The sequence below is a fragment of the Pelodiscus sinensis genome, chromosome 6 (assembly GCF_052426305.1).
Source record: "Pelodiscus sinensis isolate ZL-2025 chromosome 6, ASM5242630v1, whole genome shotgun sequence".
NCBI lineage: Eukaryota > Metazoa > Chordata > Testudines > Trionychidae > Pelodiscus > Pelodiscus sinensis.
In genome coordinates, this window is record NC_143057.1 from 4,205,773 (window position 1) to 4,229,934 (window position 24,162).

The 24,162-nt window shown below is 53.8% G+C and overlaps 1 protein-coding gene across 3 annotated transcripts in view; it reads left to right on the forward strand.

Annotated features, from left to right (window-relative positions):
* The first annotated feature begins 1,091 nt into the window (after positions 1–1,091).
* Positions 1,092–24,162, forward strand: part of TRABD2A (TraB domain containing 2A) — an 83,671-nt gene continuing 60,600 nt past the window's right edge. Inside the window, exons 1-2 of one of the 3 annotated variants that reach the window (XM_075931318.2) lie at positions 1,092–1,413; positions 12,894–13,454. In XM_075931318.2, coding sequence (XP_075787433.2) covers positions 1,300–1,413; positions 12,894–13,454 — 675 coding nt within the window. In that variant the 5' untranslated portion in view covers positions 1,092–1,299. The remainder of the gene's footprint in view (positions 1,414–12,893; positions 13,455–24,162) is intronic. The other 2 variants (XM_075931317.2, XM_075931315.2) reach the window with 2 other exon arrangements.

Below are 24,162 nucleotides of genomic sequence, written 5' to 3' on the forward strand. Positions count from 1 at the left end.
TGCAATGTTTTAAACTGGAGATGGCTGACAATGTAAAATGTTGCGATTTTTAAACACTTTTGATCTGTTAGAGCAAATGTAGTTGAACACTGACAACTTGAATAGTACATGGAAGAACCTATGACAAAGCTTTTTGAAAGGATCTTATCGTTCATGTGAAGATTTACTGGATTGTCACGGCAAATGGAATAATATACCCATGCACTATATTTCTAAATCACAAACTGGGGAGTGAGGCTGGTTCCATGCCACAAGAATGCACAGTCTTTAGGACAAGAGTGAATCCAAAGGAAGGCTCCCTTTATGTTGGATCCCAGGCCAAAAATGGCTGAGTGAAGAAAAGACAATGGAAGAATCATAACATTCCCTTTATATGGAAACTGCTGTCGGATGAAAAGTACGATTCGGGTCCTTAAAATCCCACCATACGGTATATTTTTATCCTAATTCTTTGAATTCATCCTGCCTGTGGCTAATACACCACAAGCCCTTTGATGTGTTTTAAGTTTCTCTCTCTGGCCCAGCTGAGGCAGCAGCCCACACACACAGCTTTGGAGAGGTGTCACTCCCGTCCTTGGCACCATTCCTGTCAAGTTGGCAACACTTTCCTTGCACCCGCTTTCCCCAGGGCACTGCTGCGCAGCCCAGGGTGAGTTACATCTTTCCTGGCTCTGTTCTGAATTTGCCCTTGGCGGTTGGGTTTGGAGCTGGAGAACTGGGCATGGGCTTTGCGAAGGACCTGCCCTACCCCTTCACACTCCGCAGGTGTGGTTTCTTACAGGGTCCCAGCCCTGCAGCGGTGTGTGTGTGTGTAGGGGGGGTCTCTGCTGTCCCCTGCCTGACGGGGCCTGCGCTCAGGTGTGGGGAGCGCCCCGGGCCGGGATCGGGGCCGCAGGCTGCAGCCGAGGATTCTAGGGGTCGAACTCTCCGCCCAGCTGGGGCCAGAGCGCAGGCCGGGGCTGGGCTGGCGCGCCCCTGGCCCGGGCAGGCGGCGGCGCCCCGGGAAGAGGCCAGGGGGCGGGGGTGGGGGGTTTAGGGTTAGGCACCTCCCGCGGCCAATCGCGGAGCGGGACTTGGTGCCTCCATCCAGGGGCTGCGGCAGGAACTACAGAGCAGCCGGGGAGCAGCGCAGCGGCCGGTCCCCTCGGGAGGGCTCCCCGCGGCTGCCGAGCGCCCCGGCATGGCGAGCCCGGCGCGGGGACCCGTCCAGGGGCGGGGGCGGCGGGGGGACTCCCCGCTCCCCTCCCGCTAGCGGCTCGCCCGGCCCCCGCTCTCCCCCGCCCCGGGCTCGGAGCGACGATGGTGCAGCTCGCCTGGGCTTGCCTGCTGCCGAGCTGCCTCCTCCTGCTGGCCCGGGCGCGCCCCAGCCGCTCTAGCGGGGACCCGGCCGCCGGCTGCGAGCTCCGCAGGAAAGTAAGTGCGGGAGGGGGCTCGGGACCCGCCCCGCCCCACGCGGGGAAGAGCGGGCGGCAGCTCCCTTCGCTCCCGGTGGCGCGGGGCTTTACGCGCGGGGCGGAGGCTGCGCCCTGGCTCCAGGGGACCCCCTGTTGCTCCGAGGCGCGACCCGCTGGCCAGCGCCCGGGGCGGCGCGGCTGGGTGGCTCCCGGCAGCCGAGGTGTGAATGGGTTCGCCGGGGTCCCTAATGCCCCGGAGGGCAGCAGGAGCGAAGCGCGCCAGGCTGCCTCCTGCCCCGGGTGCCCGGTTGCTCTCGCTCCGGAGCCGGGCGCGCCAGGCTCGGCTCTCCCCGCCGCCGGGAAGGGAAATATCCCGATCGCACCGCGCCAGGCTGCCTGCTGCCCGGCCCCCGCACCGCCTCCTGCCCCGGGCGGGGGACCCGCTTCCCCGGTGAAGTGCCGACGCACCGCAGCCTGCCCCCGCGCGGTGCTCTGCCCGGACCCCGGGACCTCTGCCCTGGGAACGGGACCAGAAGCGCATCAGAGCCCGGAGCGCAACCGGAGACTCCCCGGCCCGCCCGGCTCGGTTTGGGAACATTTACCGAAGTCGGGTTCCTTGGGGCCGCTTTTGTCTGCCTGGCCCAGCGAGCTTTATAGGTACCCGGCCTGTGTTACCCTCCTGGCCCGAAATGTCTAACTAGAACCAGTTTCTCATAAAGTAGCCACCAGCGGGTTTCCCTCTTAGTGCGAGGAAAGCGCTCTGGCTGGAGCAGCTGGCCACATGGAAGGAGGTGAAATCGGAGCCAGATTAGACTGCGAGCAATGCACACATGCCATGTTGTAGTTTAACCTGTGCTGCTGCTGCTGCTATAGTCAAGGAAGGGGGCCAGGACACAACCTCATAGTACAAAGGGGGCAGGTATGGTGTCAGAGACCTGCAAACAGTGGCCAAGGAATCCAGTCCTCTGTGGAACATTGTGCCCATTTTAGAGACGGGAAGACTGAGACTCAAGTGGCCCAGGGTTCTGCAAGGGTGCCCCACTTACACAGCTTTTACTGTGGGTGTCAGTGAGGGCTACGCTCCCTAAAAATGGGCACGCACAACCGCTGCAGGGCTTGTGGGCACAGGGGAGTCAGGGGCTGAAGAAAAGGGGGAGCCCCAGGCTTCCATCGGACTCTTCTGCTTCAGACTGCAAGTGCCTCCCATGAAACTGATGGGAGCTCTTCATTTGCAGGGTGGTTCTAACTGGGCCGGGCCCAGGGCATTAGAGAGCCAAGATGGGTGAGGTTTTTACTGGACCAGCTGCTGTTGGTGAGGTTTCAAGCTCCACAGGGCTCTTCTTAAGGGCTGGAGTTATTAGTGTCCTACAGTGTGAGAAGAGGGGTCCGAGGCAAGCCCTGGGTGTAGTTTTGGGGAGGCCATGGGGGGCATCCACCCATCCCCAAACTGCTAGCTTTGGGCAGGCATGGAATTCCCCCCCCCCCCCCCACACACACACTGAAGCTGTCTCCCCTCCCCCAATATAGAAGTTAAACTGTGGCTATATTCCAAGCTCCACCTGAATCTCAATCTATTTTTGTAGTTTGTTTTACCTTTAGTAGACCTTAAAGGAGCACAGTCAACCTGTGGAACTCCTTGCCAAAGGATGTTCTGATGACGAGGACTTTAACAAGGAACAAAAAAGAACTAGATAAATTCATGGAGGTTAGGTCCATCAATACCTATTAGCCAGGATGGGTAAGGAATGGTGGCCCTTCCTTTGTTTGCCTGAAAATGGATGATCATTTGATGATTCCTTGTTTTGTTCACTCCCTCTGGGGCACCTGGCATTGACCGCTGTTGGAAGACAGGACACTGGGCTAGATGGGCCTTGGTTCTAACCCAGTCTGGATGTTGTTATATTCCTATGTACCTTCTCAGTATGTTGGCTGATTCGCTGTTTCTGCTATGGCAGTCAGTTGTTTTGGCATGCTGTTTGCTAGAATCGCTACCTGCTTGTGTTTCTGTCCCTTTGTACATTTTTTATGAGGATAGACTTGGACAGCCCAGCTCAGTCCAACAAACCAAGACCACTTAACATGCTAGCGGCATAAAGGTTTTCAACGGCTGCCAGGCTGGAGGCTGTCTCTACATGATTGAATTTGACTTTTGGAACAGACTGTTCATGGTGGTATTGGCTTGACCCGTGCTGAACGTGAGTAAGCAGCACGCATGGCTGAGGACAAAAACATGATGAACAAAAGGCCAAGATTTTCAGGAGTGACTAGTGATTTTTGGAAGCCTCCACTTTTCGGTGCCCAATTTGAAACCTCTCCAAGGAACCTGATTTTTCAGAAGATGCTGAGTGCCCACCCTCCAGAAAGCAGATGCATCTGAGATATTTCAAGTTGGGTGTCCAAAAATCAAGGCACCAAAAATCACGTGTCGCTTTTGGAAACCTTAGCCATCCTTTCTTCTAGTTAATTAAGAAGTTGGATGTAGCACATGGCTCAGAGGCAACCCGGCCTGTTCTCATGGGCCAAGGAAGATAGTCATCATGGTTTGCTCACTCCTCGTGTTTCACCCGGGGTTAGCTAACATGATTACACCTCCAGCCGTGTTCACAATGTCAAGCGCAGAGCAGACCTTCAGGATCCACAGAAGAACAGAGCTCCTATGCTTAGGGAGATGACAAATCCATAATGGTCTCATCTCCACACACAGCACACCCTGGCCGCAGGGGTCAAGTTCAATGTTCCCACTATTTTTTTACGCACGTGCAGAATAAATTTTATTACATACAAAGGCAAGTGCAGATGTGCACCACCCATAGAAACACATGCTGCTAGCGGTGGACAATTGTGGGCACTTCACCTGAATCTCTCCTGTTGGGCTGCCCAAGTGCTCAGCCTATAGGGAACGCTGGTCAGGTTGGAAAACCTTATCTTCAGGGAGCTGTGTGAGAAGGCCAGGGAACCCTTTTTATTGCTCTGTCGCCTTGTGATCTTCTCTCCTATGCACTTGGCTGTCCGTTTCCCCTGCAGAAAGGCCCACCTGCCATCCGCCTGTCTCTTCTTGGGTCTTGCTGCCTCTTGAATGACCTGTCCAGACACAACAGTGGAGTCTGGGCCTTCCTAGATGGAATCAGTCAGGAATTGGGGCTTTGGAGCACCACAAACTCGACTTTTGTGTCACACTAGAAGCAGCTTATCAGAGATGCCAGGGCAGGCCTAGCACAGACAGCTCTCCACCTCTGCCAGGTGGGAGGCAGGTTGCCAGCCAGTCGGTCAGTTTATTACTGGAGCCAGGATGTAAAGCAGATTTCAGAGTCACCGGGGGTGGCGCTGTCATAAAAATGGGCCATGTCCGGCAAGTAGGGGACAGACTGGGCCGGGCGGGCTCCCTTCAGAGCCAGGGGCCTGTGTAGCTGTGGGCTTATGTGAATGTGGGGCAAGGGCTTGAAAAAACAAAACAAAAAAGTTTTGGGGGAGACTGCAAAGGTTAGCAGAAAAAAATCGTATTGGTGGAAAACTGCAACCACAACCATGTCTGATGCCAAAAGACTTTTACCCTTTGTCAGAAAACCCAGAGGTGAAATGTGTTAATGATGGCTCATTATCTCCTGATTACTATGTCCTTAAAATGTGAGACCGCCTGCAGTTTTCCATATTGGCAGTCTGCTTCCTCAGGTCATTAGGACAGTGGGAGAAATGACACTATTCAGTGATAGATTTTATTTTCAGGTCCTATAAATAGGAGTATCCAGCTACTTTCATGGGGGTGTTGTGTATAAAGGAAACAAGCTCTTAAATTCCACACTTCTGACTCTGTCTGTTTTTAAACATTCCCCATTGCATCTGCAGGGGTTAATGCTCTTTTAATTATGGGTTCCTCAAATCTAGGGATGTGTGTTTTCTGACCCCCCCCCCCCAAAATTGCTTTTACACCCGTACTCCTCCGTGACTCCCCAACCTTCCATCCTGAGTGTGTGTATTCAGAGTCGAGAGAAGTCTTTCTTTGCTGTTTTAAGAAGTTGGCAAACAAATCATTCTTCAGAGAGCTTTCTTGTCAAAGTGCCCTGTTACAGCTAAAACTGCAGTCAATAATTCTCCCCAAATCCTGAATTTTTGGCACAGGAGAAAACATTCTATGTTTTCCTGGAGGGCGGGAGGAAGAAAGCTTTTGAAAAGAATTAATTTGCAAGTGCGTCTCCTGTGGACCTTTTGGATTTCCCCCATTCACGAACTAACTCTTTTGATCTGGTCGTGTATTTTGCTAAATGTTGATGCACATCTCTGTGTTTAATGCCGGCGCCCAGGGATTAGCAGTTGTAACTGTTTACTCGTGTAGGGAGCATTGTTCATGATAAATGGAGCAATTAATCTAAATGGCTAACTTTTCCAAGAGCATACATCGTTTGCCCCTCTGCATTATCTCACCCGTCTGCTCTAACTTCTGGCTTTTCATTGAAAACTGATTTTTATTTTTCATCTCGGGTGGAAAAGGTACTGAATTTGGATTCTTTGAATTGTTGAATGCATTGCAGTGCTTTTCCCTAGGCAAACTCCATTATTTAGGGGAGTCAGGATTTGTCAGTAATGTAAAGGGGAGCATGAAGAGAATACTACTTACACATTTAACATGTGCAGACGCATAGGGCTCTTCACTCACTGTGTAAAGACACAGAAGTAGTTAGGCACCTAAATACCTTGGAGGATGGGGTCACAGTCTCTGCTTTGAATAGCTACAAAGTGGAATGCGGCAAGGCGGGGCACAGAGAGAGATAAGCAGCTGACAAAGGAGCTAGGAGGAGTGCAAAACCACAGACAGAGTAAGGAGTTTGGGGCTGCCTGAGGGATGTACTCCTAAAAAAAGAGAGAGGAAAAAATATGGTAATACATTCAAAGAGGCTGCGTGGTGCAACAGATTGGCTAGTGGACTAGATCAGGGATGTGAATGTTTGACCTGTAAGCCTTACTGGTTCCGGTTAACTGGTGGGGGCAGGAGCAGAGAGAAGAAGGAGTCTCCTCCACAGCCCAAGCTGAGAGCCAGCCTGGCTTTTAGCTCAAACTGTAGCGCGGGACAGTGTCCGAGGGATAGATCTGGCCCACAATGGCCCAGCTGCTCCCTCAGGCCAGGCGAGAATTTGGGGTGGGGGAGCGAAGTCTCCTCCCTTCGGCGGGGTAAGCGGCACCAGAGGGAACCGCCAGCTGTTCAAAACAGCTGGCAGTTCTCTCTAAGCGCTGTGCGCCCCTGGAGGGGCCCAGGCAGGTGGAAAAGACTTCATGTACTCTCCCACCCGCAGGTCAATCAAGGTCTGTGGGCGGGAAAACACGGAAAGTCTTCTGGCCCCTCCCCTTCCACCTAAGGCCCCGCCCCTTCCGGGGCGGCCCGTGACCACTTCCAAAATTTGTGAAGTGCCCCCCCTTCAATAATTATTGCACACCTGGCTCATTCACTCAGCTCCAGAGGTCCCAGGTTCAGTTCTGCCTGTCGCCCTGACAACTGCGCCTCGCAGCCTGTGAAAAGTCCCTTGCTTGATTTTCTAGATTCTCTCTCATTTGTCGCTAACTTTCTCGTACCTAGGTGCCCAGTGTAATTCCCCTAGAGATCTTTGTTTCTTCCCGCTGCTTAATTGCATTATTTATTTCCTGTATCTTTGTAGAGTTGCCCCCACGCCAAGTTATTTCAACGGTTTTGAAATAACTGTTGGGGAGGAAAATTACCGTATCCCTGACGGATGTGTTACAATAAAATACTTTGTGCGGCTGTCATATAAACCTTCCAGTTTGGCAGGTTTTAGCCTGGATCTACCGACCGATCTTTGTCAGCACATGAAACGATTTATGTCAACTGACATTGAAGTAGGAGATGTCGATTTGGGCTCTGAATGTTAAGTCCTGTTGCAGTGCTGTAAATGCTGCTTAGGTCCTCTTGGAAAAGCAAGTTGGCAAGTGCAGCAAAAATAGCTTCAATCTGGAAACTGGTCTATTTGATGGGGTCGTAAGAATAAATCAATGAAAATGCTGCGAGAACCACCCCTTAACAAGAACACATGGCACCTCTGCTCTGCTAAAAACAAACAAAAGGAAGTCAAGGTACACACCCAATTGTAACTGGATAAGCTAACTGTAGAATCATAGAATACTAGACGGGAAGGAACCTCGAGAGGTCATCGAGTCCAGTCCCCTGCCCTCACGGCAGGACCAAGCACCATCTAGACCATCCCTGACAGGTGTCTGTCTAACCTGCTCTTGAATATCTCCAGTGATGGAGATTCCACAACCTCCCTAGGCAATTTATTCCAATGTTCAACCATCCTGACAGCCAGGAAGTTTTTTCTGATGTCCAACCTAAACCTCCTTTGCTGCAGTTTAAGCCTGTTGCTTCTTGTTCTATCCTCAGAGGCTAAGGAGAAGAATATGCTGTGGCAGTTTGGCCTAGTGGTTAGGGCCCAGCAGTCTGTTCCTAGCTGTGCTAGTGACTGTCATTTAGTCTTGGGCAAGTCACTTTGCCTCCCCAGTTCCTTCCAGCTCTTTTCTGTCTTTTTAAGCTCTTTGAGGTAGGGACCTGTCTCCTCTGATATGTGTGTGCAGTGCCTATGACAGTAGAATTCCTTATCTAGCTAAAGTCTTTATCTGGCTGCCACCACTGTAGTATCTACACACCTCACAGTCTTCAAAGTATCACCCCCTCAACTACCCTGTGTGGCAGGGTTGTGTTATTGCACCCATTTTACTGATGGGAACTGAGGCAGGCCTCAGTGAAGCCGGGCATTTAACCTCGGTCTTCCTAGCTCAATAGTGTCCTGACCATGAACCATCCTTCCTCTCTCCTCCTGGCCGCCAGGCATGGTCACAAGAGAAATAATAGTGACGAGTGCCTGAAAGTGAGGGCGGCGTGTTCTCTCCCTGGTCCCGCGAGTCTGATTTTTCTCTTATGCTGGTGGAAATCAGGAATCAGTCCGTTGAAATGAGCTGAGTTTTGTGCGCCCCCTTTGCATCTCTCTGGCCATGCAAAACAGAGATGTAAAATCCCGCGACTTGTTGACTGGTTAAACTATAGCTTAACTGGTTCAGCCTCCACATGCCTAGTGCAAAAAGGGCTTTCAGGCCCTTTTCTGTGGTGGGAGCAGCGTAGGATGCTGGTGCAGGGGATCCAGACCCAGTGACTTTATCTCCTCAGTGTTCTTGAAATGAGGTGCGAGAGAGAGGCTGCCAATTGTTGCATCGCGCCGTACGGGAGAGCCCGCGTCACCGCTGTGCCTGTGTTATCTCGCAGCCACTTTGCGCTCTGGCAAACTGTTCCCCTTTTACAAGGGGCCGGAGGGAGGGTGGGGGAAGCTGCTTGCTTGCTTTTATCTCTAAATGACATGGAAAATATACCCCAGGATGGAAGAGCTACACAAGGGCACGTTAGGATCGGAGCGCGGAGTTTTCAAAGGCATTCGGCTTGGCTGTGGTCCGGGCAGAATGCAGAATGCAGTTCAACATTTCCCCACCAGTTGCCATCACAGGTACATAAGCACCCTAGTATCTGAGCACCTTGGATTCTGTGAAGGACTGACTCTCCTAGCATCTCTGGGAGGCGGGGCAAGGCGGTTATCCTCATTGAGCAGATGCGGGCTAAGTGAGGTGCCCGAGGCCGCATAGGAAGCCTGTGGCAGAGCAGGGACCTTAGCCCAGGTTTCCCCATCTCAGGCTAGCGCTTTAGTCACTGGTCCCAGAAAAGCAGATGAACAGACGCGTTGTGTAGATGTAGCCCCAGCCTGCCCTGATTAATAACAGTGGCAGCTGTTTAGTGCCCAGAAGTGTCTGTAATAACATCCAAGTGCTCGTGAGGCCCGGTGTGCTCGTCTAAGCCTGGCGGAGCACCATAGCTGTGTGCGTCTCAACGCAATCCGCTGGCCTCTCACACTGTGCGCTCTTTGAGGCAGGGGCTGTGATTCGCTCTCGGGCTCTGCAGAGCCTGGCCCGGCGGGGACCCAGACCCCTTTGGCTGGGAGGTGCTACCGCAACACAGTACTTCCTGGAGCCTCCCGTACGGGCAGTATCCGAGGGCATGCGAGCTTCCTGCCCAGTGCTCTTCCTGTGAGGGTGCGTAGGACCCCATCTGAACCCCACGGCCCCCCGTGCTCCAGCCGCTGAACGCCGGTCCGGTGCTTGTCGGCACCACTCTTCCCCTGAGATTCTTCGGAGCCGGGGCTGTTCCTGGGCCCTGCCTGCCACACACAAGCTCGGACGTCTTTAAAGCAAAGGGCGCCCTTTCGGCTCCCTCCACGCTGATGCCTGCCTGCCCGTCTTTTTGTTCGCTGGCGACTCCTCACTGGTGGCCATTTGCCCCATTCGCGTCTCCCTTGCGCGTTTCCTAGGGCCTGACCTCTGGCGTAGTCACCTGTAAAATTAAAATGCCAGGGAATGAAAGGCGCTTGGCCTCAGGGGCAGACGACCGTTTTGCGGGGCCCCCCTTTGCCACGGCGCATGCGCGGGGCTTTTTGAAGCGCGGGGCCCGGGGTGGCTGCCCCGCTCGCCCTGCCCTATATCCGCCCCTGCTTGGCTTTGCTGAAGGGACCGCCTCAGCCTGACAATCACATGGGCGCGCCGGGGAAGTGAGTCTGTGTATTTCGTGCCTAAACATAGGCAGCCTTTTAAACCAGTGGTCACCAACCAGTAGATTTTCGGCAGCCATTAAACAAACCAACCAACCAACCTGGCCCTTGAAATTTAGGCCAGCAGGGTGAGCTTTGGAAAATCCCATCCTCCCTCCACAGTCAGCAGTCAAAAGGCTCATAGGCTTCAAGCGGGGAGGTTAACTCAACACTGAGCACACTGAGAAATCACCTTTGTTAACTATTTCCCTAGGCGGGTGGGAAGCCCTGGGATGGGTTCCCTAGGGAGGGGTGGAGTCTCCGTCCCTAGAGGTGTTTAAGCCCCGGCTTGACGCAGCCCTGGATGGGCTAACTGAGTTGGGTTGGTCCTGCCTTGGGCAGGGGGCTGGACTCGATGACTCCTGAGGTCTCTTCCCGCCCTCCTAGGATTCTAGGGTTCTGTCCTTAATGGAAGTTTAAGACTGTGGAGGGCCGAGGCAGCCACCTTACTTACTCCAGGCGAGCGATTGCTAAAGATTTCACACCTGGGGTTTGCCCGCGAGAGCTATTAGACAGTGGGGTTCGCCTCTCCGCTGCCACAGGGCCGCTCATGGTTTTCAAAATCACAAACTAACATGGCGCCCCCTCCAAGACTTTTCCCCTCTGGGTGACAGGCCGGGGCCTTGCTGGCATTTCCAGCTGAGCAGGGCTGTGATCTGGGTCTGGGTCTGGCGGAGAAACACCCCCTGGGACGAGCCGCTGCAGAGTTGTCTTTCTGATTAACCCCTCTGGCCCTAGCCTTCCACTGGCAGCGCCTAGGCCATGTGTTTCCAATAAGGAGCCTGCTCTGCATTGAGCAAGGCATCTAACCTCACCGTACCTGCACACTTCAATCTAATCACAGTGCCGGGGCCAGTGTTCGGCGGAAAACTGGCCAGATGTTTGAACTGAGTGTCTGGATGTCCCCTCTTGGAGCCAGACATTTGATAGCCAGATCTTCTTGCGGGGCAGCGACGGGGCGGAGATTCCAGATGTTTTCTGCTTCCCTGCTTATGCGCAGACAATCAGAAGCAGATTGCTTCTTCCAGCAGGGCCAAATCCATTGTGTGCTCTGATTGCAGCTTTCAAGGACCTAACAGGGTGTCACAAGCAGGAGGAGAGAAATTGTTCTCCTTGGCCTCTGAGGACAGGACAAGAAGCAATGGGCTTAAACTGCAGCAAGGGAGGGTTAGGTTGGACATTAGGAAAAAATTCCTGCCTGTCAGGGTGGTTAAACACTGGAATAAATTGCCCAGGGAGGTTGTGGTATCTCCATCTCTGGAGATATTTAAGAGCAGGTTGGACAGACACCTGTCAGGGACGATCAGACAGTGCTTGGTCCTGCCGTGAGGGCTGGGGACTGGACTTGATGCCCTCTCGAGGTCCCTCCCACTTCTAGGATTCTAAGGCCAGCTCATCAGCTGGGTGTTTGGCATCGGTCCAGTGAGTGAAGCTGTTGAAGATGTGTCTCCATGTCGATTTACATAGACCACACAAAGGCTGGATCCAACATTACCCTCTGGGATTCTTGGAAATGTTATGGTCTGTTCTAGGGGAACGCTTTGCATTATTCCCTATTAACATAAACACAGAGAAGTCTGGGAACCTGGTATTGAAATCCAATACACCACGGAGCAGGATTTCTTTAGAACTCGCAGTAAGGCCTTGTCTACACTAAAAAGGACGATCGCTGCTGCTGCGATCGATCTTCCGGAGTTCAATTTAGTGAGTCTAGTTAAGACCTGCCAAATCAAACTCAGAGGGTGCCCCCACCGGCGGCTGGTACTCCTCCTTTTGCGAGGAGTAAAGGAAGCCGATGGGAGAGTTTGCTCCCATTGGCCTCCCGCTGTGGGGATCCCACCAAGCTCGGCATAAGGTAAGTCGACTCCAGCTACATATTCTTCATAGTTGGAATTGGGCACCAAAAGCTGAGCTGCCGGGTTGAGTGTAGACCTGGCATGAGGTTTGCTGCTGCTCGGGTAACTTTACTGGATGGTTGGGAGTGTTTGAAAACAACTGTGGGTGGTTGTTTTTTAAAGAAAAAAAGTTTTTTTCTGTTTCAAAAACCATTTTCTCGGTGCTGCGGGCCGGGATGGCTCTCACACAGTATTCCAGCTTCCCCTCTTGTCTTCAGAGCAACTGGCTCTTTCTCTGAACGCCGTGCGGAGGTGGGTGACACTGCGGGGTCCGGAATGGGCACCCGGTGCAACCTTTTTCCAGTCCGTTCCTCAGCCAGCGTGCCGGCCTGCCAGTGACTTTCCATGTTACGCGCTGGCTTCTGGACGTGTGGCTAAGGGGAGTCCCTCTCCCCAGCCTGAGTCAAGACCGTTTCCTGGGTGGCAGTTTTCTGTCTCCGCGCATGTTTCCTTTGGCCTGAGGGGGGGGGGGGGCGTGGGGCTTTGTCAGGTGGAGAGGTCGGAGCGGGAAGGTGATGGCAGGCTGACAAAACAACCACAGTCCCGAAGCCTTGGTGGTCCCCCTTCGGGCCTAGCTCTGATCATCAGTAGGTCTCAAAGAGGTGACTTTCATTAGCCTCATTTAACAGACAGGCAAACCGAGGCACTGTGAGGCGGCTCCCCACAACAGAACCAGGAAGAGAACCCAGGTCTGCCAAGTCCCACCCCCCTCTGCTCTATCCACTAGGCAACACTGCCTTCCTGTGGGCACCGAGAGTAACCGATCTGGCCTACGATGGTGTGTGTGTGCTGTCTTTGGGGTGCAGACACGCCAGTACGAGGGAGAGCCTATTGAAACAATGGAGCTAGTTCTAGCCCGTGTCGCTAGCTGGGGGCAAGGGGTCTTTCTCGCCACTCCCCCTCTGCGTGGCTGGCTCCCCGTGCTCCAGCCTGCAGGCCGTGGTTTGTTTACTCTGCTGCGTTTCTCTCCCCTCCAGCAAAGCGAGCTGAACTCCTTCCTGTGGACCATCAAGAGAGACCCCCCGTCTTACTTTTTCGGCACCATCCACGTCCCGTACACCCGGGTCTGGGATTTCATCCCCGAGAACTCCAAGAAGGCCTTCCAGCACAGCCACATCGTTTACTTCGAGCTGGACCTCACGGACCCCTACACCATCTCCGCCCTCACCAGCTGCCAGCTGCTGCCGCAGGGCGAGAACCTCCAGGACGTGCTGCCCCGGGACATCTACCGCAGGCTCAAGCGCCACTTGGAGTACGTCAAGCTCATGATGCCGTCGTGGATGACGCCGGACCAGCGGGGGAAGGGGCTCTACGCCGACTACCTCTTCAACGCCATCGCCGGGAACTGGGAGAGGAAGAGGCCCGTGTGGGTCATGCTGATGGTGAATTCCCTGACCGAGGTGGACATTAAGTCCCGTGGCGTCCCTGTCCTGGATCTCTACCTGGCCCAGGAGGCCGAGCGCCTCAGGAAGCAGACCGGGGCTGTGGAGAAAGTGGAGGAGCAATGCCACCCCTTGAACGGGCTAAATTTTTCCCAGGTAAGAGGAAAACCGTGTTGAGCAGCTGAGGGGTAGGGAGTCTGTCACAAGGACAAAGGCTTCAACCTGGGGGCTCGCAAGTGGAGAATCTGCGGGCGCAGGTCCAAGAGGCGCAGCCCTCAACGGGGGCCACCGGATGGTGGGGGAGAGGCCAGACAGGAGCAGAGCTCCAGTCTGCTCAGCTATGGTACACCTACTTTGCCTTCTGCCCTCAGAGTCCCTGGGGCTATGTCTACACTGTGGGGGTTTTCCGGTATCCCAGAAAAACTCTGCCGTGTCCAGGGAACGCGTCTGCTCTTTCACGTTTTTTTTGCGGAAGAGCAGACGTGCTTTTTTGGAAGCCCTGTCCTCCTCCTCCCACGAGGAAGAAGGGCCCTTCCGAAAGAGGAGGCTCTTCCGAAATGTGGCCCAGTGCAGACAGGCCAAATTTCAGAAAAGCCTCTTGCGAAAAAACAATCAGACAAAGGAACCTTTTTCCGATAGATCATTGTAGTATAGACATAGCCTGGGTGGGACTGTCCTGTCTCCTCTCTGCACAGATCAGGGAGCTTAGTGGCAATATGGGTGACAAACTCACATCCTAGCCCTGCAGGGAGCACAGAAGTGAGGGTTCAGGGTACCCTCTTCGCCACCTTTCTCCGTCCCCTGGGTGCAGTGAGGCTGTACATCTCTTCATGTGGTGGCACCCCACCGGTAACCCCTTCCTCACTGAGAATCTACACTTTTGTCTGATCCGCCAGCAAATATTGAATCCACAATCGGCATCCTCTGGCCCCGGCCGTGGAGACTTTGCCTGTCTGCATCCTTTGCCTCTCCTCTATGTACTGCGCTGGGCCAGGGGATGTGCTCTTCCTTCGCTGCTTTATGGTACAGAAACCAGGCTGCAAAGTTTGGGGGTGAAACTGACCCTCGTGAAGCCCATGGGCATTTTGCCACTGACGTCCGTGGGGCCGGATTTCACCCCGAGTAGATCTCCAAAGTAAGTTTGTGCTTGTTTGTTGTTCCTTCTGATCGCAACCAAATCCCCACCACAAAGTCTGCCCTGTTTTGTGGGAGGCTTTTCTGGACACGCAGAGCCGAGGTGTGAGAGGCAGAGGTGTGAAATCCAGTCGAGCCAGGTCTCCTGATTTGTACCGTGCGCCGCGCGGTATTTCTTACAGCCCCTGCTTGCAGGATCCAGCGGTTACACAATTGTCATGAGGCAAACACAGTGTATTTCTAGCCTGGGGTAACCTGAATGTGCCCTGAAGGCTTAGATCCCAGAAAGCAAAGAAAAAGAAGCTCAAATGCATTATTGTTTTTTTCGTTTTTTTAAATCGCATGCTTTTTTTGCTATTGTGTTTATGGAGGAACCTGGTGATTCTTGGACCCTTGAGCTTAGCACTACTGTAAATCTTTAGGGCGAGAGCTTTGTTCTGACTGTGTGTATTCAAGCAGCGGTGTTAACTGTGTGTCAATTACGGGGGGGCTGTGTTAACAGGTTGACTAGCAATCCCTTCTCTCAGTTAATCGGCTGTCAGCTAAGCGAGCCTACTAGTGTTGCTGTTATCCATTTAGTCTTGCAGGGGAGAAAGAAAAACACACACACACCTTCCCCGGCCCCGACACATTTTCATACCCTAGAGAAGCAAGAAAAGGGGCCCACCCCCACTCTTCCCTTTGCAGGCGATTGTTATTACTTTAATGGAATGCAGGCAGGTCAGCAAGACGTGATTTCTGCGCGCAGACGCCTTGCTAGTCTGTTCCTAGCGTATCGTGCTCCGTGCAGCCTGCGCTTTATCACCCCCTCGCAGCTCTGGTCTCAGTGTGCTGGCCTGTAACTATAACTCCCTGGGTCTCCCTTCACACCTTTCAGCAGGCCAGCCCAGCCTCGTGTCCCCCCACCGGAGTGGTGTGTAGCCCTGTGTGTTTCTGCACAGTTCTTGGGGCTTTGAGGGTGCAGGGCTGGCTGGCTTGCGGATGGGGCTTCTGCTGAGAGCCCACCTGCTTCAGTTCACCCTCCAGACTCTTCCTCGCCCCATCATCTCTCCACTCCCCTATGTGCTAAGGTTGGTTGCCACCTCCTATTTCAGGAATGGGCTGGATCCGGTCCACCAGGGTTAACCCCTGGCAGGCTGCTGCTTTATGTACCTGTGCATCCGCAGGTACGGATGATCGCAGCTCCCATTGGCTGCAAAATGCTGTTCCCGGCCAATGGGAGCAGGAAGAAACAGTGTTCTGGTCCCTGCTGCTTCCTGCAGCTCCCATTGCCTGGGGCTATGTCTAGACTACACTGATCTATCGGAAAAATGTATGCAAAATGCGCTCTGCAATTTGCGTACCTTTTTCCGATAGTTTTTTCAGAAGAGGCTTTTCCAAAAAGTGGCCCATCTACACTAGGCCAAATTTCGGAAACGCCTCCTCTTTCAGAAGAGACCTTCTTCCTTGTGGAAGGAGTAACACAAAAAAAAAAATGGAAGAGCAGACGCATTCTCTGGACACGGCGGAGTTTTTCTGGGATACCTCCTGGAAAAACCCCATAGTCTAGACCAGAGTTTCTCGACCAGCGGTACGAATACTCTTAGGGGTACTCGAGAGAAGTCTGGGGGTACGTCAACACAACTGAAATTTGGAGAAAACGGAATTTTTGTTTTAAGTTCTACAGTGTATTATTTTTGTGCTTTTTACACCCCAAAATGTCATTGCCCGCCCACCTACGATTAAGTTGTTCAAACAAATGTGTTGCAATGGCAGAAAAAAAATGTGTGTGTCTGAAAATTGTAGGTACTGGGAGTATTTTTCTTTTTTTTTTTAAAGGGGATACTTTATAAAAAAGGTTGAGAAACACTAGTCTAGATGTAGCCTGGGAATGATGATCCATGGCCAATGGGAGCTGCAATTGCTGGTACCTACAGAGGCGCAGGTGACTATAACGGCGGCCTTGCAAACTGCTGCTGTTGTATTGCCCCCCCATCCTATTTCCTCCCATAGCTCCCTTCCCCATCCCCCTTCAGCCCCCATCCCATTTAGTCCTGCGTTTCAATCCCCTCCCTTTTGATGCATTCTATTTAAAGTTGGCAGATGGGGCACGAGGGGACTCGTGAGGAGTCACACTTTTCCAGTGGCTGGGTCGTAGGCACGTCAGCATTCGCAAACCTTTCCCCAGGTACTGGCTCGGTATTGGAACTGAGTGTTTGGAGTGTTCTCCTTTGCGATCATCAGCTCTGGCCTCACGAACCGCAAAGAGATAGCTTATAACCGGTATTTCCTCGCCAGCCTTCGGGGTGTGAAGGAACCATTTCTCCTTCACTCCACGAGAGGTTTTGCTCTTTCGCCGTGTTTGTTCTTCTAACGTCTTCTTCATCGTTATCTTTATGGTGCGATCATACTGTATTTGCCAAAGGCAGCTGCTCTTGACTCACTCGGGCTACCTTCCCTGCTTTGAAATGACACTCTTTTGGCTTTTGAACATACCGGCTACATCTAGACTGGCATGATTTTCTGCAAATGCTTTTAACGGAAAAGTTTTTCTGTTAAAAGCATTTGCGGAAAAGAGCATCTAGATTGGCACGGACGCTTTTCCGCAAAAGCACTTTTTGTGGAAAAGCGTCCGTGCCAATCTAGACGTGGTTTTGCGCAAGAAAGCTCCGATTGCCATTTTCGCTATCGGGGCTTTTTTGCGCAAAACAATACCGTATTGTCTTCACTGGCCCTCTTGCGCAAAATCATTTGCGCAAGAGGGCTTTTGCCCGAATGGGAACAGCATAGCATTTCCGCAAGAACACTGACAATCTTACATGAGATCGTCAGTGTTCTTGCGGAAATTCAAGCAGCCAGTGTAGACAGCTGGCAAGTTTTGCCAGTTTAGATGCAGCCACTCTGTATAATGTTTTTAGCTCTACTCTACCCTTGTATGTCTTTGTGCGTTCCCTTTGCTTTTTCTGAGCCCTGCATATAATTTCTGGGTGTGCAAAAAGGCCGACACAGTCTCCACGCTTGGTTCTGCCTCATTTGTTTTCTTGCCTTCACCCTTTATGTCATGTCAAACCTCATTTGTTTAAAAGTTCCTCCTTCGTGGAAGACTGTTCAGCTCTGAGGTGTCCCTGAGTTTCAGGGGGTTTTGATCCGCCCAAAATCCGCACGATCGTTGAGCCAGAAGAAAATGCTGTTTATTCACTCTCCCCAGTGCAATTTTTGTATTAATCAAATGCTTGCTGTTAAACTCTTGTGTGTCACTGTACAAGATCACAATGCGAAATTGCCTTTGGTGCTAGCAATTCAAACAAAGGCTCTCAGGAAAGGGCAGTTCAAGTTGCTATGCATGGCCCAAAGCTAAGGAAGAAATAGTTTAGGTGAGATGGTCTTGACTTTTAAAAAAAATTGGCTGGTGGAATAATCTACCAAGGTTGCTGATAGAGGAGCCATTGAGAACAGGGAAAACAGGAGGCTGTTGGGAATGAGATGTTGTGGCGAATGGTCATAGTGTTCTGCACCATGGGTGTAGCCCGAAGGCACGTATACTTTAACAATTCCTCCTTGATCTGATTGGAACACCGGGAAGTAGGGCGTCTCTGTACACAAAGGGGAAAGTAACCAAACTGCTTTCATTTACACCTGTAATCACTTCAGCGCCTGTCTGGGACACAGAGTCAGTTACTCTGGGGCCAGTGGGTGCGTAGATAAGCCCCGTTGCCTGTCTGTCTAGACAAGTCAAGGCAATCTCTGGCCATCCCAGTAGGAAAATGGTGAAGTGTTTGCATTGCTGCTGTCAGAGTTCGGCTTCATTGAAGACATTAGTAACTGAACTGGCGAGTTTGCACCTCTAGCGCAGCACCAGAGGAGTGCGGCGGTCGATTCGCAGGGCGCCACGCTTTGCTAGTTTTAAAAGAGCGCTCCAGTTCGGTGGGAAGCCTTTCGTATGACAAGCTCTGCACACGTGGCCCTTGGGCCCATCTGAACTGTCCACGTGCCAAGATGAGGCTTGTATTTGCTCAGCAAAGAGAATCGGTTTTGCTGGCCTGTATTTCCGGATTGCCAAGGAATTACGAATGTGGCGCCACACACAATTGAAGTGGGAGGAAGTTAGGTTGTGATGGCCCATCCTCCACCCCTCCCCCCATTATTTAGACAGGAATCGGTCTTCCCCAGAACTCCAGAATGGAGTGGGAATCTGCATCCTGGCTCCCCAGGGCTCCCTGCAGCCTCACTCCTGCCACAAGGGCTGCCCCAAACAGCCCCGTTTCCTCCAGCAGGGTGCTGCTCCTTCTGGGGCCTCCCCATGGCACTCCGTGTGAGCATCACCTGAGCGGTATCAGGGCCTTTCGTCTCCTCTAACGTCTCAGGGAATCAGCTTGGGAGCCAGACCAATGTTCCTTCTATTTTTTTTCCAGCTGTGTGTGGAATAAATTTTATTCTGTGCACCAAGGCATGTGCACCACAAGTAGAAACACAAACTGCCAGCTTTTACTAATCATCTGGGAGGTGCCTGAATCTCTCCTGGGAGGCCACCCAAGTGCTCGGCTCATGAGGGAACGCAGCTCCCGACTCCCATGGCCTCACTGTGCCTGGCCAGGTGTTTTAAAACATGGTACCATGGTGCACTGCCCGTGAGTGTGTCTGTACGTGTCACAGCTGAGCTGCTGTGCTCCTGGTAGGGAAACAGTTGGGCTGCTTTGATATTTCACGGAAGTGCTCTGTACTGAATGGCGCAGCTGGCTGCCAGGGAACTTTGGTGCCACTTTCGACAGAATAACTTCCGAGCGGCTGACAAACTGGTGCAAGCACAAGTCTGCAGCGGACTCGTAGACGACATAAAACTAGGAACGTAAACACCGAGGCATTGGGAAGCTTTCTGCCTCAGTTTACCCACTGGGTCAGTGAGTGCGGCGTTTAGACTGGCGAGAAGCATGTCGGTCGGCCTCAGCCTGTCAGACAGTATCCCAGGGGAGCTCTCAGAACGGCCCCTCCCTGGGCATGAGGCTTTAGCGTGATCTCTGCTCAGCGCTCAAAGGCCAAAGGTCAACAGGCCCGTCTTTGGGAGCAGCGTTCCTTAGCTGACAGTGCAATCTGAAACCAGCGAGAGGCTGGCCAGGCAACGCCGCGCCACTTCAATCCCGCCCCGTCAGCGAAAGCCAAGTGTGTAACAATGTTTAGGTTGGAGATTTATTGTAATCACAGCCCTGTCATATAACCCGGTTAGGGCCGATTTATGGAGCCGGCCTTGTACGTTTCTCACAAGCTGGCTACGCTGCTGTAATAGGATTAGCAGGGTTGCTACCTTCGGTCAAACGGGAATGAATTCTTGGCTGAAAACGTCCTGTTCCCGGTCTGGCTTACACGGGGCATCTGCTAAAGGCATTAAGGGCACATTCCAGGGCCGGGCTGCGTTGGTGTGTTTCTCTATTATCCTGTTTTGGTTTGTGGAGGGTTCCCTGGTCCGGTTTCCAGAGAACCCTCACTCGCAGTGCACTCCCTGTTGCATGGCTCATCTCCATCTTCCTCGATCCTCGCCCAGGCCTTTGCCACCTCATCCTTCCAAGTGCCCTCAGAGGATGAACGCGGCCCGCGCCTGCCCCAGCTGTAGGAACTTTGCATCGAATCGGACCCGTTTTGTCCAACAAAATTCTTTGCTACCCACAAGTCTCCTTCCCTTCCCTCTTCCTGATGCAGGGCCAGCGGTCCTGCTGTTGCTGGGGTGACAGGGTCCTTGTTTGGTGGCATCGGGGGGGAGGTTTCATGACTCAAGGGGGCAGCAGGCCGGTCTCCGAGGAACTGCAGAGACTTTGTTGATAGCTGTGGTTCATGGGGGGGAATGTATCATTCTTCCCCCTTGAGGATAGCCCATAGATCTCTGTGCTCTGCTTCGTGGTGGTCCCGTAAACACCCTGACATGGGGAATCAAAGAATTCTAGAGCTGGAAGAGACCTCAGGAGTCATCAAGTCCAGCCCCCTGCCCAAGGCAGGACCAATCCCAACTCAATCAACCCAGCCAGGGCTTTGTCAAGCTGAGACTTAAACACCTCTAGGGATGGAGACTCCACTACTTCTAGGGAACCCATCCCAGGGCTTCCCCACCCTCCTAGGGAAATAGTTTTTCCTGATGTTCAACCTAGATCTCCCCCACTGCAACTTGAATGCAGTCTTCTGCCGCGGGGGTGTTCTAAACGACTTTTAAGCAGACCTGTTTGGAGCACCTGGGATTCAGCTGAGCAAAGGAGGACGTGTTGTGTCTGGACTGTGGGTGGGGACTGGTGGCATTTCTCTGGTTTCCCTTGTCTGTGTGAGAAGCTCGGTGCACACGCCCCATTGGCCACAGCAGGACTTTCCACGCAATATGCAGGTGAAAGCCTGTTCACCAATGGCGGGGCCCAATCCCGCATCTTTAACTGACTCCCTCACTGTCGGGTTCCCCCTGGCCTGAGCCCGCCTTGGGTTAGTTTCCAGGCTTTGACTTCACTGCGGAGCTGGAGGGGAGGATGGGGGGGACAGAGGAAGGGGGGCGGGAAGCAGACCTGGCAAGGGTGGGGTACAGTCACTGGCCGCAGCTAGAGTCCTTCCAGCTGCGGCCCCGGAAGGTGCTCCCTTTGCTTGCCAGCAGAAGCCGGGCGGGTGCAGGGCTGGGATCCACTTCCCCCACCCGGCATCTGCTTGCAACCAGAGGCTCCCAGCTGGGAGGCGGGGCCGCGATTGGCACTGGGAGCCTCTGGTCCCGTGCAAAAGCTGGGCGAAGGAGGGTGGCTGGGAGTCCCGGCCCCAACCTCAGCCGGCTTTTGCGCGCGACCACAGGGCTCCCAAAGCCAATCGCTTCCCAGTCGCTCCCCCGCCCCCGCCAGGCGTCCCACCGGCACCCAGCCAGGAATTCACAAAATACCGGACATTGCACCTGTCCGGTATTTTCTGAATTTTTCTACCGGACAGACGGTGCAAATACCGCACTGTCTGGCAGAAAACCGGACCCCTGGCAAGCCTATGAGTGGCGCGCAGGATCTGGTCCAAGAGGGAACTACAACAGGACGGCTTGGGAATAGTGACCATACTATAATAACATTTCACATTCCTGTGGTGAGAAGAACCCCTCAGCAACCCAACACTGTGACATTTCATTTCAGAAAGGGGAACTATGCAAATGACAGTGCCCAGCCCGCCAGGTGGCCAGGAAAAACGAGGCTAGGGGTGGGCGGGGCTTGGCTGCATGGTGGAGAGGGGAGGTTGTGGAAGGGGCGGGGCCTCAGGCAGAAGGGGCGGGGTTGGGGGCCTCTCAAGGCCCATTAGCCCAGCTCAGAGTGCCTAGGCTAGCCCGGAGGCCAGCAACCACGCAGCAAAGCCCTAACCACGTCACTGCACTGTGCCTGCGCTTGCCTGTGCCTGTCGGGGGGGTGGAGCCCGATGTTCTTAGTGCCGAGAGGCCCCAGAATTTTTTCTTGGGCACTGGCAGGAGAGCGGGCCTGTCCGTCAGGCCGAATGGCGGGAAGGCACTGGAAGTCTCCCGTCCAGTTCTCTCTCTCTCAAACTCGGTTGTCCTTGAGGACAGCCCAACTCGACACGGAGCTCCGCTTTCTAGGCTGGATTCCTCCGTCTGCCCTGCAGCCTGGCCGGCTGGCGCAAACCAGGCTCTCGAGCTCGTTACTGGGACGACAAGACCGCTTTCCCCAGGTCAGCCCGGCCCTGCGTGTCGCTGCAGAAGTGCGGGCAGGGAGAGAGTCCTCCCCCCCCAGTCCCGGATGAAGAACGACCCAGTGACGACTCCGCAGCCAAGCTGTCCTGCCTGCCAGGCCGTTTTAACGCTGGGGGGGGTTCCGCCCCGTTTGGATTCTTAAAAGGGCTGCTTTGAACACCACGGGGTCCCTTTCAGTTTGGATTAGTGAAGACGTGCCATCAAAACAGCTGCCTGTAGTCGGTGCCAGCTGAAGTGTAATGTTTTCATAACTTCCAGTAATTACGAGCTTGCTATGGGCATTTTTTGGGTCTCTCCCCTGCCCTGGGTCATAGCACGAGAGCGCCCACAGCCGCGCCTTGGACTTCTAGTACTTGCAACCTTCTAACATCTCGGGGCCCTGTGGTGGGCCAGACCCTGGTCACTCCAGTCCCACGCCGGAGCTTGGGGGCTGGTTCGAGGCACGTTGGTTAGACAGAGGTGCACGGACGCACTCGTGATTGGACCAGTGGCTAGAGAGGCCTCTCCACTTGTAGGCAGCCTGCACCCGCGTTACTCCAGGCTCGTCTCTAACAGGAGACCTGATGCGAGGCATTGAGCTACGGCAGGTTCTCATCGGTGGCAGACCGATGTCCGTTGTTTTAGCGAGTCCGACTTGCTGCTGCCTGCCTATCGTCAGCGCCCAGGATTGTGGGATCTGCTTGGTTTGGCTGCCTGTTCTGATACAACACGTATGTGCGGGGTGATCTCCCGCGAGGAGGTCGGACCCCATTCTTGACCTCTCTGGGCACTTCGGCTGGGCAGAGGGGCTATGAAGCTGGTGTAACCGTCTACCCCAGGATTCCCTCTGCGAAAGGGGAGTTGCCAAATGGCACGGAGAGCCTGTAGTGACTCCGCACCAGCCCCTCGCAAAGCACAGTGTGGGGAGTTGTCCTGGAAAAAGGGGCGCAGGAATAGCGTGGCTTTGCTCCGGCAGTTCTTAGCTGCTAGCGTAGCCCCTTGGGGGCATGGCCAGAGAGGCAGCATTTGGAGTCGTCTCCAGGCTGGTCTCAGTCAGCTGGGGGTCTGTGGTCGCAGGACTGGGACTTGGAGTCCTTTCTGCATCTTCTACCCCTTCTCGGCTGCAGGGCTGGCTGGTTGACTTTGGTGACCCAAAATCATTTTCTAAGGCAGCGGTCACCAACCAGTCGATCGGGATCTACTGGTAGATTTTGGAACCTCTGACAGGTGATCCTGAGAGCTTTGGCCGGGAGGCTGTCCAGGGCCGGCCCTTCATTTGCCCCTCTCAGCACTGATGTACTGCTCCTGCCCTCTGCCTTGGAGGTGCCCGTCATCCCTGAGAGCCTCCTGCTTGCTGTGCAGGGCACAGGAAGAAGAGGAGGGGATGCTGATGTCAGGATGCCCCTCCCTCCACCCTGTACCCCATCTCCACAGCGCAGAGGCGGGCAGGGAAGGAGAGTTTGCTGGCTGCTTTGGAAGTTGTCCAGGGCCAGGGTAGGGGTGAGCCTGCTTTAGTCCCACTGCACCACCACCCAGAAGCCAGCTGTGGTAAGTGGGGCCCAGCTGGAGCTCGCATTCCGAACCCCTGCCCCTCCTGCACCCCAAACCCCTGTCCCCAGCCTGAGAAAAGGGAGGGAGATGGGGGAGAAAGGATGGAGTGAGCAGGGCAGGGCCTCAGAGAAGGGACGGGAAGGAGGCGGGGCGAGGGTGTTTGGGTTTGAGGTAGATCCTGAATTGCACTTCCATTCAAAAAGTGATCTTATGCTTAAAAAGCTTGGAGACCCCTGATCTAAGGAAAAGGCTCTGGGACCCACTGGAGAGACCTGTGCCGAGTGGAGAAAAGCACGACGGCTAATGCTCTTTGGGGGAGACCGCGTAGGGTTAGTGCTGCAGTCACCGCCCTGTAACTGTGCAGTGACTGTCACAGCTCTATGGGTATTTTAGGCCCTGATGGTTAAAAACCACCTAGCGATTGTCCCTTTGTGCATGATGGTACAGCCAGTCCTTCTTGTTCGCTGCAACAGCTGCCACAGTTAACTAGCTGGCTGACCCCAGAAAGTCCTCTTTGACCGTGAT